Raw genomic sequence first — 14,859 nt, forward strand, 5'->3', positions numbered from 1 at the left:
CAAATCCACACCCATGGAACCCTACCAGAGATTCAAACCCAGGTCCCAGAGGTGAGAGGTAACAGTGCTAATAAGTTCACTACCATGTCACCCCATAAACTATACTCCTATTTACCCTAAGTTATTCTTGTTTTTTCTAAATAGGCGGTGATGCTTTGAAGAGAATCCATAACAAAAGATCTAATATACATTAGGTATTCCTATGAATTGCTGACTCTGAATTTTCTTTCAGGCAGAGGTATTCACTTTCACATTCCGTCTGACATAAATGTGAAGGGAAATGACGTGTTTACCTAAAAATAAAGTAGGAAACATACTGGACATTCATGACAGTCATGTTTATGGTTATCAGACATATGTGTATACCTGATAGATGCTGTGTTATACTTGCATATCTGGAACATTCCGCATGTGTCCGGCTGTGTCTTACTGCCATCCCCATGATTCCTGACTGCGGATAAGCATTTGGGACTATTTTGGTTCCCTGTCTTCATGCTAATCTTTTGAGCCGACTTCACATGTTCCGTCACACTGATCACTGGTCATTCAAGTCTTGACCGCTCCCAGATAGATGTGAGAACGGTGGAGCCTGCCACTAAGGCCTGGAGAGCAGCATTCGCTGGGAACCGGGTGTGGCTACTCGTTTGGTGACAGTCAACAAGACTGCTGTTACTACTCTTCTATTTCCAGTGACTGGCCAGCAATGGCTGGCAGCTGGCTGGTTACAGCAAAAAAACGTTAGAACGACAGATAGCTTTGAGCATTACAGGCTCCCTTTCAAGCTACATGTAACAGCAGAGCTGCCTTTTGTGTTAATGACTGGTACGAGGACAGAGTCATGTTTCTGTCACATGTGTTGCTTGAGTTCCTTGAGCAACGTAGTAAAAAAATAAAATAAAATAATAATAGCACAACAGCTCCCCCTAGAGTTAAAATGCAGCTCATGCCTGAACAGATCTACAGTGTCCTCAGAAATGCTCCACATTTTCTGTACTTTACAGGTCCACAAAACAGATTTACTCAATAATGTTTGATGAATTAAATGTGATTCATTAAGGTATACATCAAAACCTTGCTGTATTGTTTTAAATTCCTTTTTAAACTGGTACACAGGATACACAGCACACTTAACCAAAGTACAGTTGGATTACCGGTTGCTTTGGTATTTCTAATGTGATCTACTATGGTGACACCAGAATGGGTTAGTCCCTGGCCCTCAAAGACAGAGTGGAAGATCGATAAGTGACAGTAAACAGGGCCCACAGAGGGGACACTGTCACTGCACCACCAAGCTGTGGACAAATAGCTGGAAAGTGGGTGTCATCTCAGAGACCAATCACCTGTGTCGCTTGGCCATACTTATCTGCGGCTCCAGTGGGCCAGTCTCTCTCAGTAGTTGGTTTCTCTGGTCACCAGTGTCCACTGCAAAACTCAAGATGGTGAGTGTGGGGGATCTGTCTGCTTGTAATATACGTTCATGTTTGGAGGGACAAAAGTTTATCTGTTAATGAAATTAACATTGGCATTTGAATTGCAAATACTTTGGAACTAACAAATAGCTATAGCATGCACAATTTAAGAAATTATCGATCATAGTATTAAATTTAAACTCTAATTACAGATTAGACGTCAGTTTTTTGAAGTTTTGATTTGCACAATTTAATGGTCATTCAGAGTACATTTCACTACATGATGAACTTGTATAACTATGTATGTGACAAATTAAGTCTTGAATCTTGAAAGATAATACATATGTCTAATTGCTATCTTCTACTGAAAGCTTCAGGTGTCTTTCTGTGTTTACACCAGCACAGTTATGATTTCAGGTGACATTAATGATTCCTTAACGTACACATGTCACCAAATCCTAATACGCCTCTTCGGTATAATGCAGGACTGTAACTGTTTCTTTTCAGACTTCCTACACCGACAAAGGAGAAAAGGTAGACTAGTCATTATATACTTATTCAACAACACAAGGGCTGTCAATAGGACATGTCCCTTTGGCGTACTCACAAGTGTCTGTCGAACCTTATTCGTCCCTGTAGATTGAACTGCATTGTTCAAATCAGGAAAGCATTCCTCAGCTCTCATTGACATTTAAGTGGAATTACAAAGACTTTGTAAGGTGGGGCCAACATTTCTTTTTGCATTTCTGTCATTCAAAATACAGTAAGTTTACCTCAAGCACAGCCTTTTAAACTTGTCAGGATACATTAGTCTGTGATCAGTAGGTGCAAACCAGAGGCAGCTAAACAGAACATCAAATATAATTAAGATTGTTGGTATGTAGTTCATTCACCACAGGATTTTCAAATATTTCCTTTCAGCCAGAAAGAGGGAGATTTCTTAAATTCCATCATATAACATTCTGGGTTGGAAATGCCAAACAGGTAAGTTTCAAAAGCATAACACTGATTCTAGAACACTCATTAGAACTGCTAGAAGTTCTTCCCTGGAATCTTCTTAGTATTTTCTTAAATGGACGGCATTGTCATTTAATTAAAAAAACAGTTACAACCTAAAATAACTGGAATTCAATCTTGTTTTTAATCTGGAGGGTAAGACTCATTAACAAATTCCTGATTTTTCTCTAAGGGGCAAAAGGCTTTGACTATATCCAAGGTCATTCACCTTTTTTTTATGGAAATTACAATCTGGGAATTAAGACAAAGTCTCCAAGATATTTACAAGGAGTTATAATATATATAATAACAATATATTGAAGAGTAATGATATTAAAACATATTAATCAAAACATTCTTTTGAAGAATATAAAATTATTCATATTAAACTTTCCCACCTGATAGCATACCGCACCCTAGTGGAAAGTCAGCGCCAGTGTACTTGTGGCTGCCAACATGGGTCTGAGACAGATCACTGATTATTCTCCACTGAACTCCATGGTCTCTGTAGGCAGCTGTATTTTACTGCGACAAGATGGGCTTTGAACCCCTGGCTTACAAAGGTCTGGAGACGGGCAGCCGGGAGATCGTGTCCCACGTAATCAAGCAGGATAAGGTTGTGAACCCCCACTCCCGCCGTCCCCATCACAAACATGCATACAGAGATTTTATGCAGTTTTTAGGTAGTGAGAGTGTAGACTTTTTCGTATGCCGTGATGCGGCTTTTTAATCCTACGTTTGGCAGAATTAACATCAAGGACAAACCTACCACACACTTCTCCATACCATCTTAGAACTTCCCCTGTAGGCACGGCATTATGCCTCATTGCAGGGTCCTCCATAAGCGGAGAAAGGCCTTTTTTTGATAATACATTTCTTATTCCTTTTTCAGATACGGTTTGTTTTTGAGTCAGCCCTGAACCCCGGAATGGAAGGTTGAGCACCTTTTTCATTCTGTGTAGAAAATTGATGCAGCATCACAGTGAGTGTTGTCTTCTCTGAGATTAGACAGTTCCTTCTGTATTCTTATATTGTGCGCTCTTTGTTTTCCCTCAGAAATGGGAGAGCACCTGATGAAGCATGGAGATGGGGTGAAGGACATTGCCTTCCATGTGGAGGACTGTGACTTCTTAGTGGAGGTACTTGGTTGAGTATCACCAAGGAGCACATCATGTCAGGCATCCAATAATGGGTTCCTTTGTGATTTTCTGGCGGGCTTCTTTTCAGTTCAGTTCAATTAAACTTCATTTGTATAGTGCATTTTCGCAATATTACATTGTCTCAAAGCGCTTTACATTATCCCTGCCCAAAGCCCCCATAGAGCAAGCCAGAGGTGACAGTGGAAAGATAAAACTCCCTAGTAGGACAAAACCTTTGGAGGAACTGGACTCAAAGGGGGATCCCATCCTCCAGGGGGCGGCAGAGGAAGTGATATTGTATGCTCTTTATTGAGTTGGATTAGCACTGAGATTTCTGGATTTTTCAGGTGCCTAGTGTACATGTCCACGTCCTTCGGGTGCCATAGAAAGGCGAGCACAGTGACCTTTACCTTGCAGACAGCAGCCATTTAACAATGAGGTTGTCTGAGGTTAGGCAAGCAGCTTAAGTAAACTCTGCCCTGGTTCCACTTCTCCAGAAGTAGTTATCGTTTAACCCACCGATAGAGAGGTTGGCCTATGCCTGGAGGTAGCTGACACATGTGAGAGGCCGCTCTGTTTGCCCACGGCCCTCAGTGCTGACTTCAGCAAGCATTGCGTCCAAATTCAACATGGTGAAATAGCCGAACACATACAAGGGCTCCAGTGGCTACTAGTGCCTTGCGAAGCGTCGGAAGTTGGATGTGCGTAACTCCCCATAACTGACCCTCCATAGGTGATTTCAATGCATTGATTGGTGACAGGTTCCACAATGAATGAATTATTTACATTTTCTTCCAACCACAAGGGGGCACTCGTTCCACATGAGTCAGTATGCCTCAAATTCAATGAGCAGCAAAAGAATCTATGTTTATAGCACACTGGCAAATATCTGTTTTCAGACAGCCAAAGAACACGGCGCTGTGATAGTTAAGAAGCCCTGGGTGGAGGAAGACCAGTACGGCAAAGTGAAGTTTGCTGTCATCCAAACAGTGAGTTGGCATGACCCCAAGGGCTGAACTTTCCTCATCGCAGCTGGACAGGAGGGATATCATTTGCAATCTGACCAGCATGATAGACGATTAGGCATCCAGTAATCTACATTGTGGGTTGACAGTAATTTGCTTTACTAACTGAAAAGCCCGAACATGCATTAGAGATGAATTAGATAAAACTTCACAATCTGTGGACATCAGTCCCATTTCGATTAATCACCAACCAAGACTAAATATTTCTCAAAGCCTAATGTATTCAGGCCCTATTAGCGCATATAGGGCATAGCCCACTCTTGCCAACTAAAGATATTTTTATCTTTTTATTTTTATGTAGTATGGAGATACAACCCACACGCTTATTGAGTACCTGGAACCCTACAAAGGACTTTTTCTTCCTGGATACAATGAACCGCTCTACAAAGATGCTCTGCTACCCAAGCTGTAAGTCAGACAAGTCCTGCAACCTCACATCTTTGGTTCTGGAGTCTTCCATAGCTTCTGGCAGCTATATAGTGTTTATGGTCACCACGTGACACAAAATACTTCAGAATACTTTGGGGGCTGTGTGTGGCTTAGTGACCTAACCCAACCTAACCTAACCCTAGGTAAAAGAATTTCCCCATGGGGATCAATAATCATCATTTAATTTTTCATATCTATCACGATCTCTTCATGTCAAGTTAAAGAGGTAAATGTCCAGCTAGATTCTGTTTAGAAAACTCTAGAAAACAGTGGTGGGTTAAGCTTCCATTCACTTAAAGTTTTTCTCCACAGACCACCAACCTGTCTGAGCTTCATCGATCACATTGTGGGAAACCAGCCAGATGACAAGATGGTGCCAGTATCAGATTGGTAGGGAGAAAGAGGGTTTCGTGTAGCTGACTGAATGAGTCTGAGGAAGAGCAGGAGAATATCCCTTACTTCGGTGGCAATAAATGGCACATCATAACATTTTTGTTTACCTAAATCTCTGTTTTATGATGTCTGCTAGCTGAAGTTCCAGTCCTTAAGTTCAAAATCGCAAAGAATTTTGGGAACAAAATGACCATTCTTATAATATCCATAATGTTTGGGTCACATGCAATACACAGTAGAAAGTTAGAAGTCTCCTAAATCAATGTCAATATAGACAGACAGACAGATGATACATACATACATACATGGATAATCTGATATGTGGCCTTGTGCCTTGCTCACAGACCAGACTACCTGCATCCTTCCTCCAGGTACCAGAAATGCCTGATGTTCCACCGCTTCTGGTCCGTAGACGACAAGCAGATCCACACACAGTACAGTTCCCTGCGTTCCATTGTGGTCACCAATTATGAGGAGACTATCAAGATGCCCATCAACGAACCAGCTCTTGGGAAGAAGAAGTCCCAGATTCAGGTGTGGCTTTAACGTTACCAGACCACTAGCCTATACCTGGTACCATTCTTCATCAGCAGAATTTTGTTGTCATTTTTTAGTTGCAGGGTGTCAGTTATGACAGTATTTGTTGGTGCATGCTCTCTAGAATCTTCTCTGACATTTCAGGAGTATGTGGATTACAATGGTGGGCCTGGCGTGCAGCACATTGCGCTTAACACACCAAACATCATCCAAGCCGTGAGTACATTGTCTTTCTCTAGCAAAGGTTTCAGAGGGTGCCTCTCTTGGAAGAAACACCCATGAAGGGCACAAGGGATGACAGCTGTCTTGAGTGAACTACGTTGGGTCTTTCTTTTGCTCTCTTTCAGATTGTCAACCTTAGAGCACGTGGGGTGGAGTTCCTGTCTACTCCAGATACGTACTATGATACCTTGCGGGAGAAGCTCAAGATAGCAAAGATCAAAGTGAAGGAAGACCTCAACAAGCTGCAGGTCTGCAAGCGTTAGACGTTTGGTCCTGTATGATTCATGACACAGCTGGCAATACCTTTCAAAACGTAAAGCAAATGAAAAGCTGAACAAAACAAAGAGCTCTCCCCATGTTCGTTTAGGAGCTGAATATCCTGGTGGATTTTGATGAAAAGGGATACCTGCTACAGATCTTCACCAAGCCTGTACAGGATCGACCAACCCTCTTCATGGAGATCATTCAGCGGCACAATCATTTTGTAAGTCTCCTGGGGGCCTGTGCATGATTTCGATGTCCCTTGCTTCAGTGATTTTGAGGTTTTAATGTGCTACAAAACAAGCTGCCAAAACAACTCCATACCGAACAATCGGTTGGGGGCACTGACACAGGTGGATTCCTTTACACGCTTCCATGGCCACTCATATAATAGCAGCTCATTTGTCTCTTTCCAGGTCATGTGGACCTTCTTCATAAAACATTCACCACCAGGTGCTTTAAAACTCCTAGTCTGTTAACCCCCTGTTTTTTACGAAATGCTGTAAAGTGGCTCATAAATTTCTCAGACCTTGAGTTGAAGATAAATTGCTGTTGGCAATTTGGGATTTTATATTGCAGGGAGCTTTATCTTTCCCTCGGTCACCAGGGGGTGCGATAAAATTTGCCTCAAACATGATGCACTCTTTTCAAAGGACATGAAAATCAGTCTTTCAGTTGCACTCATCCATCCATCCATTTTCCAAATCGCTTATCCTACCGGGTCACAGGGGGTGTGGAGCCTATCCCGGAAGCAATGGGCACGAGGCAGGGAACAACCCAGGAAGGGGGGCCAGCCCATCGCAGAGCACACTTACACACCATTCACTCACACATGCACTCCTACGGGCAATTTAGCAAGTCCAATTAGCCTCAGCATGTCTTTGGAATGTGGGGGGAAACCGGAGTACCTGGAGGGTACCCCACGGCAACATGGGGAGAACATGCAAACTCCATACACGTGACCCAGGAGGAGACTCGAACCTGGGACCCAGAGGTGTAAGGCAACAGTACTAACCACTGCACCACCATGCCGCCCCCTCAGTTGCATTCATTTGCCGTAATTTTAGCAAAACAGCGTGATTAAGACAACCCTTAGTGGGAAAAGGCATGAGATGGCATCTTGTCCTGGATGTTGTTTATGTTCACGCTTATGTCCCCTGCAGGGATTCGGGGCAGGAAACTTCAAGTCCCTGTTCGAGGCCATTGAGAAGGACCAAGACATGAGGGGAAACCTCACAATACTGACCCAGGATGGACAACCAAAACATTATTACTGACCCATGCAGGGCCCTCGTCACCAACAATAAAAGCCGAACTCAGACTGGGATTCAGATTGATTGTACCTTAATTCTGACCCACATGTCAGACATGGGCAAGTCAAAGAAGTCAAAGACAGTGGCTCTCCATTGACCTTCCTCATGGGCTAGGAATTAAAAAATAAACTTACTTTGTGTCAAGAGTTTCTAATGGGACTCATTTTATTCACCAGTATTCTCGTGAACAAATCAACATACACCTTCATAAGGTTTATTTCAAAATAATTTATTTGTATATAATTGGAATGAGGCCAGACTGGTACATTATCAGCAATGGTATTTACTCTTTCATAAACATATTGTTTTGTACAGGGAAAAGAAAATATTTCCAGACCTGGCTAAAATGGATAAATATATTAGTAAATAAATATATTAGTGACATATTACCATACTGAAATGTTCTATTATATATAAAATACAACACTTTATTTTTTATTTAGTTTTTCACTTTCTCATTTACAAAATATACTGAGGAATCCCTTGAATTTTTATAGGGACTGTGCTTTATAGTAAGAAAGGCAGTTTCAGCTCATTCTGTGTCTAAAAAACAGCAAAACAAAAACACAAGAAGGGACCCAAACTGGACTGAACCTCAGTGACATTTCATTTAAGGCTAATTTCCACAGAGAGTGAGCTGCATAGTGCTGGTCTGTTGCAGAGCCATTTGCATTTCAGCCGCTCTGAAACCGACTTCAGGTGTAAGGCACTGTCAAGTATCACGAGCAGTGGCGCCCTGGCCCACCAACGGCCACGGGATGCATCACTCCCGCTTTTTTTGTGATTATATGATGTGTACATTCCTCTAAACAAACTGCAGACTGTAATTTCTGGAACTATCATGTGTGCAGGCAAGTTCGACATTGAGATTTGGCTCGAGTCACCTTCCAATCAATTGGACACTTAGCGAAAGGTGAAGGCCTTGAAAGATTGAAGTCAACTAAAACTAGCTGAAATAAAACAGTTAAGCTTAGCCATGCTGAACTCCAGTCATCCCCATTTAACGAGAAACACAACTGATGCTCATAACAGAGTCACATTAGCTTGATGAGACATGGTTAAGTGCTATAAGCTTTGTGTTTTCCCTAGCCTGAGCTCTTACCCTCGGAGTCCACTTGCAACATTTTGGTCTGCTGGGCCAAATCATGACAAATTCACATTTATACCACGGACTCCCAAATGCACAGCCGACAGAGTCTCTGCTGTTTCAACTTTAATGTTAAACAATTATGCCTAAGCTTTGGCTTTTTTGAAATATTTCTAACACTTAAAAAAAATGGCAATCAGTGTTTTTTTATATTTAACTTAAAGCAGAGGACAAATGATTGCTGCCACTAAAATGTGTAGACCAAAATGTTAGACCATAACGTAGGACCAAAATGTTAGACCAAAAAGTGTAGACCACAATGTTAAACCATAATGTGTAGACATGCAAGATGCTATGGTTGACTAGGAAACGTAGCAGGGGGTGTGATCCCATAGTCTGCGAGTGCTGCATTGCGATCCTTTTGAGCTGATCTGAGGGCATTCGCATGAAATGGAAAAGTGATGAGGTGAGAAAGGAAAAAAAAAATACTAATTCAGTCAATTTGTTTCTTTAACATTGAAAGCAACCAAGTCAGGAAGGAAAAGAAATTAAATGAGGACCCAGAGCTGCCTTTTGTTCGATCACCTGGCATGAAGACTCATTCTCTGTGAGCCCATCTGGGGTATGGGGGGCTGCACTGAGAGTATCTCAGGTCAATATGTGACAGTGATACTTGGAAGAGCCCAGGTGAAGCTGAGAGAAGTGCTCGAGAACCTGATCCACGAGCAATGAGGAACACAAGGCCAAACTGGGAGGAGCCACTGCCCCCAGTTCCACCCACCACACTGGTCGTAAGGCATTGCCTCTCAGTAGCTGCTGCCACCAATCTGCCCACTCTATCTGCAACCTGAGGTATGCTGGAGGACCAGATGCATCGAACAACCAACTCTGACTGTGTGACCACTACAAGTCTTCCATAGTTCCCGATTCCTACATGCCCGAAAACAATGGCTTAACTGAATGTCTTTGTGTGTTTTTTTTCTTCGATCTGTATATATTTTCTTAAAGAAAGTGGTGATAAAAGGCTCATTTTTCAGCTGGGACAGGCTGAGGAAGTCCAATCCTTGGGTGTTGATTTTTCTGGGAGGTCTTCAAGGCACTTGAATAGTTTGTATAAACATATTTCTCCCTCTTTGTGGATGTCTTTCTTTTTTTTCACTCAAGCAATTCCCAGCTCCAAAGTTTTTGCCACTTGAATAATTTTATTCATTAAATTATATTTCATACAAACTAAAAGTGAATTTGGGCAGTAGTTAGCAGTCTGCCTTTCCAGTACAGTGTCTAGATGGCAATATTAATGTCTGCGGTGTATATATGTTCCATAAAGGAACTCCACTTTTAGCTGTGTGCCCATTAGAAAAGGTCTAATTGGTGCCTCTGGAACTGGGAGGAGCTGGAAAATTTCTGACAGAACATTCTGGAATTATCTGGAAGACTTTTGTGTTATACTGTAGCTATGTTTGTCCATTCTGGCTCCTTGTAGCAGCATGACATTGGGATACATCTCATATTCACACACCAGACTCCTCTTCTGATCCTGCGGAAGAATAGAAACACAAGGGTGGATTTTGAATTTAATCATTAATGTAGGACCCAATGAAGGCTCGCAGACTGACAGTTCAGAAATCTTCATGAATGGGACTGTGAGCAGAAGCTGCAGCAGCACGTACCCTGACTGTTGTGTAAAGTTTGGCAGTATAAGCAGACATCCGGGGCAAGCTCCGCACCCGGCTGGTGGCCCCTACATTGCGGCCTGTCCACGGGACCGCTGGGCCCCTGCAGCTGCGGCTCTGATCTGGCCTGCTGGACCCGCTTCTGCCACACAACATGGCCCCCGCAGCATGGCCAGTCACCCATCCCCCCCGAGTCCAAGATGAGGGGGACGGGCAGTAGTGGGGGCATGTCGGGGGGGCAGCAGTAGCCGGCTGGCTGGCCATAGTGAATGTGGATGCTGCAGTCCTCCTGTAGGTCCAGGCTCTGGTGGAAGTGCACGGCTGGGGCCTCCAGCAAGCAGGTGCTCTTTTTCCGCCTGTGATGGCGACTGGGACCCTGGTGGCAGCAGGGAGGGGGTCCCAGGGGAGGGTCAGACAACTCGCACTCGGGTTTCTCAGGCCAGTGCGGGGGCCTGTCTGAGGGGTCCGGCTTGGGGCACTGGCATGACTTGTGCTTGACCTGGCATGGAGGAGAGTCCTTGTTGGCACCAGGGCTAGGGGTGGCACCCCGTTCCTCGTCCACACCCCTGTCGGGACCTTGGCTGTGGTCGCCATCCTCGTAATGGTGATGCCGGTGACGGTGGTAGTGGACATGGTTGAACACCTGTTCTTCTGGGCAGCTCTGATTGACCACCGAGTCCAGAGAGCGGGGCCGAGCACTGGCGTCCAGACTGTCCCTGCGCGTGTGGCCCGGTCCATAGTACATAAAAGGGTCATAATCGCTGCTCAGGGAGCTACGGAAAGTGGACCAGCTGCCATAGACACCTTGCAGACTCACATCTGTGCAGTTGAGAACAGAATCACTGGAAGAGCCATGACAGGGCCCTGAGCTGGAGTCACTGGCTGGGCCGTCTGGGAAGTAGCCACTGCGCTCGGTGTGGTAGCTGCCCCCAGAACAGCTGCCGTCGTCCTGCCGGCTGTGAGCAGCCACACGGGGCGGTGATGAGGCCCGCAGCCGGGAGCTGGAGGCACTGCGGGGTGGTGGGCAGCCCTGGCGGTAGCCATGACAAGTGCGGTGTGAGTGAGCCTGGCTCAGGTACCTCCCTGTCCGGCAGCCACTGCCGGTCCGGTGAGGACGAGTCCCATGACCTTCAGGAAGGTGGTACCCAAAGTGGGCTGGCGCTGGACCCAGAGGTCGGTTCTGCAGGCAGCGCAGGACGCGTGGGTCCAGTGGAGGAGAGCTGCCAATGTGGCGTAGGGGGGGGTACTGGCCAGGGGGTACTCGGGGGTAATGATGGGGAATGGGAAAGGGGATGGGGTGTGGCTGTAGGGTGTGGTGTCCAGGGTACTGGTGCCGCATTCGCTGAGGTTGACGGGTGGCCAGCTCTGCACCTGGAGGGCAGAAAGCGACTTCAGACAAGACATCTGACACAGAAGACACTGAGGGACACTGAAAAAAAGACAATTCGATTCTTCATTGAATTCAATTCAATTAAATTTTATTTACATAGCGCTTTTAACAACAGTCATTGTCACAAGCTCTGCAAAATCAAACAAACCCCCATGCTAGTGAGACTCCCTCCCGCTAAACCACAGAGCACACAAAACTACAATTCCCAGGCAGGCCTGTTGGGGCAGGAACACATTACCCATGATGTTGTGCATGCACAGGGGGCAGGTACGATGCTGCAGCAGCCACGGGTCGACGCACTCCTTGTGGAACTCGTGTGAGCATGATATTATGCGCAGGTTCTGAAACACATATATCCTGCAGTTAGTGTGTGCATGCATGTCTCCAAATGCCCGTGCATGAAAGGAAAGTAAGGGGGAGAAGGAGCTTCTTGGATAGCGGCATGCTGGATACTGCCAGCTGCACTGTGGTTGTCAGAACTACAGATTCATCGGTAAAAAACACGTTGATTTGGCTCAGTTCATCAGCCACCATGGACACAGGACAACCTGGCTTGTTGTCGATCCCAAAAATACAAAAGATAGAAATAGAGAATCGGTGGAGTAGCAATTCCATCTTCATTATTCCAACCGACGTGGTGTCACAGATGTTTCCTAATGATGCTGCTTGTGTTCATCTCAGTTACACATTTCACACGTCCTCCCTAACAAAACCATAATGCGATGAGCAATCACAAAACCAAGGCACCTTCTTCATACTTTATATAATTAACTATTTAACTCTGCTTCTGATTAATCCATCTCCTTTGTTTTATGTAATGGGCCAAAGACTGTCACTTACAGTCTTTGGATTGTTAAAGGCATAAAATTTGTTCTCGCCAGCTGCTTTCGGCACTGCACAGAAAGGCACCTTAATGTACCGTGAAACCCAAGAGCCACATGGTGACTCCTCTCCAAGAGCTCCCACCTGGCCATCCAGGAATTCCTCTAGGCAGATGGCACACATCGGACTGGAACCGGAGCTGCTGCCGGACTCACGGTGGCCTCCGTGGAGCTGGCTTGGAGGACAGCCCTGCGAGCTGTATGTACGCGTCTCTAGTTGGCTGATGGCACGCATAGTCTGCTGGTGAACCGAGTCCTGCACCCACAAGAAACATAATTGGTGTGTGCTATTAGCCTGCCTCTGTTGGACACCAGGTTTCAGGTGCCTTTCAATGACCAATGGTCTCACCAATAAATAATGCTAATGGATGTGCCGTATGAAAGTTTCCATGGTTAAGGGTGATTTTGGGTTGTTAGGGAAGTGTTTTTTGCTAAATATCATGTCAGACATACCCAGTTCCGGTTGGACTTGCAGCGGTACCGAAAAGCAAAGATCATGATGATGGCCAGAACAGCCAAGACCACGGTGAGCAGAATTCCAACGTCATAGTGAGGCTGTGGAGAGATGGACCAACAGTGTTATTACAAGGGATGGCAATGTCTTAAGGCAGACACACTACATTACCTTCTTCTGCAAGGCTAACATCAATCTAAGCAGTTTAACATGAAACACAGGGGGAGAACATACGTTCCATGAGTAGACCAGTAGTGTGGTTACAATCAACCAGATCCGAAGATGCCAAACTGGACATGACATGCAGCTTCTCTGCAAGTGTCCCTGTGCTGGGAGTTGACAGCAACACCACATAGGAAATCCCACCCCCCGGTAGAGTTTGACTTGTTGACAAGAAGTGAAATCTTGCTCAGGAAACAATAGTGGCAGAGACAATGGGCCAGCCATTTACAGAAGGACCATAAATATTTACAGAGCACTTGCTGGCCAATGCTGACACTTCACAAAGTCAACAGCAAGCCAAACTCTCTGGCAGATTGGAGGAATAAGATGTTTGACTACTTGAAGGCCACTCTCAGGATAGCTTACAGGGTTCCTAAGGAAATACAGGATGTATGCGTAGATTGAATGTAATTGAATAATTAACCAACCTATGAATAATTGCAAAAATAAAGAGTTTGAGGAGTGGGCTAGTGTATTGGAAAGGGGTCACGGAGGGCTGTGGCACCCACCCATTTGGGCGGCTCGATCATGACTTCGATGCGAACCATGGCTTCTTCGTTCCTGTTGACCAGGCCCATAAGTACCTCGGCATCCTTGGCCTGGACCAACACCACGGGGTTGAGCAGGAAGTCTGAGCTGACCAAAGAGTCGTGAAGCTGTGTGGAGGAGATAGGAAAAAGTCAGCTTCATGGGGGACAAAGCGTGGGCAACAGCGAAGAACTGGGCTCACCTCAACTGCAGCACCTGCATCGTCTGTGACGTCAAAGATGACCGCCTGAGCTCCACGTTTCAGCGCTAGGCGAGCCTGAGGGGATGACAGTGGTAGGGATGTGAATCGCAGTGCTGGCAGCCATGTCGGCAAAAAGCCATCACATAAGACCACTGCTCATACATCCAGGAAACAGAAGATGGAATACAGAAAAAGGGAGACGGAGCTAAATTTATACTAGGAAGAAACTCTCATGATGGACTGATGTTGCATTATTAGTTTTCAGACTGCAGTACTCAACACAAACTGTGACGAAAAATTGACAGCCAGTGAAAACAGGAGACTAGTCCATTTCACTAGGGGGCGACATCAGCACAGTCTAGCAGGCTCATGGCCATCCCGGCAATCAGATGTTACGCAACTTTGGTTGGCCGGGACAGCTCTCTGATGGAAACCAGTCACCACAGTGAGAATAAACGAATGCGCCAAGCTGCCACCCCCAGTGGAAAAGCACACGTTCTGCAGGGCAACACCTCTTCTGCTATGTCTGAACGCTAAACCCCGAAATATGAGATGCCAACAGGCGACAGGGCTACAGGATGGCATACATGAGCAGATGCAGGTGCTATCCTCAGCCCCAGTAAGTGACAGTGGTGTATGTGGGGACGGGCGGGGGGGGGGGTGGCAATTCATCTCCTATTTCAAACCAAAACAAACAT

The 14,859-nt window shown here is 45.3% G+C and overlaps 2 protein-coding genes across 4 annotated transcripts in view; one reads left to right on the forward strand and one right to left on the reverse strand.

The window, feature by feature from the left end:
* The first annotated feature begins 1,331 nt into the window (after positions 1–1,331).
* hpda (4-hydroxyphenylpyruvate dioxygenase a) lies at positions 1,332–7,868 on the forward strand. Of its 2 annotated transcripts, XM_049017432.1 has the most exons (15): positions 1,332–1,439; positions 1,917–1,943; positions 2,331–2,393; positions 2,917–3,021; positions 3,298–3,340; positions 3,462–3,544; positions 4,444–4,533; positions 4,871–4,977; positions 5,311–5,388; positions 5,763–5,925; positions 6,073–6,144; positions 6,276–6,398; positions 6,518–6,634; positions 6,828–6,864; positions 7,575–7,868. In XM_049017432.1, exons 1-15 carry the CDS (start codon positions 1,437–1,439, stop codon positions 7,616–7,618), a joined length of 1,155 nt encoding a protein of 384 aa, XP_048873389.1. In that variant the 5' UTR covers positions 1,332–1,436; the 3' UTR covers positions 7,619–7,868. The 2 variants fall into 2 exon arrangements, with proteins under 2 accessions (XP_048873389.1, XP_048873388.1); XM_049017431.1 differs by lacking the exon at positions 6,828–6,864 and having other exon boundaries at positions 1,335–1,439.
* Positions 7,869–7,932: 64 nt separating this feature from the next.
* LOC125745029 (E3 ubiquitin-protein ligase RNF43) overlaps positions 7,933–14,859 on the reverse strand; it is a 72,227-nt gene continuing 65,300 nt past the window's right edge. The window contains exons 3-9 of one of the 2 annotated variants that reach the window (XM_049017416.1): positions 14,162–14,236; positions 13,941–14,087; positions 13,209–13,310; positions 12,841–13,011; positions 12,113–12,215; positions 10,482–11,855; positions 7,933–10,348 (exon numbers count right to left, since the gene is read on the reverse strand). In XM_049017416.1, the coding sequence (XP_048873373.1) occupies positions 10,323–10,348; positions 10,482–11,855; positions 12,113–12,215; positions 12,841–13,011; positions 13,209–13,310; positions 13,941–14,087; positions 14,162–14,236 (1,998 nt within the window). In that variant the 3' untranslated portion in view covers positions 7,933–10,322. Of the gene's footprint in view, positions 11,856–12,112; positions 12,216–12,840; positions 13,012–13,208; positions 13,311–13,940; positions 14,088–14,161; positions 14,237–14,859 lie in introns of both variants that reach the window. The other variant, XM_049017414.1, reaches the window with a different exon arrangement.

This window comes from Brienomyrus brachyistius, chromosome 6 (genome assembly GCF_023856365.1).
Source record: "Brienomyrus brachyistius isolate T26 chromosome 6, BBRACH_0.4, whole genome shotgun sequence".
NCBI classification, from domain to species: Eukaryota; Metazoa; Chordata; class Actinopteri; order Osteoglossiformes; family Mormyridae; genus Brienomyrus; species Brienomyrus brachyistius.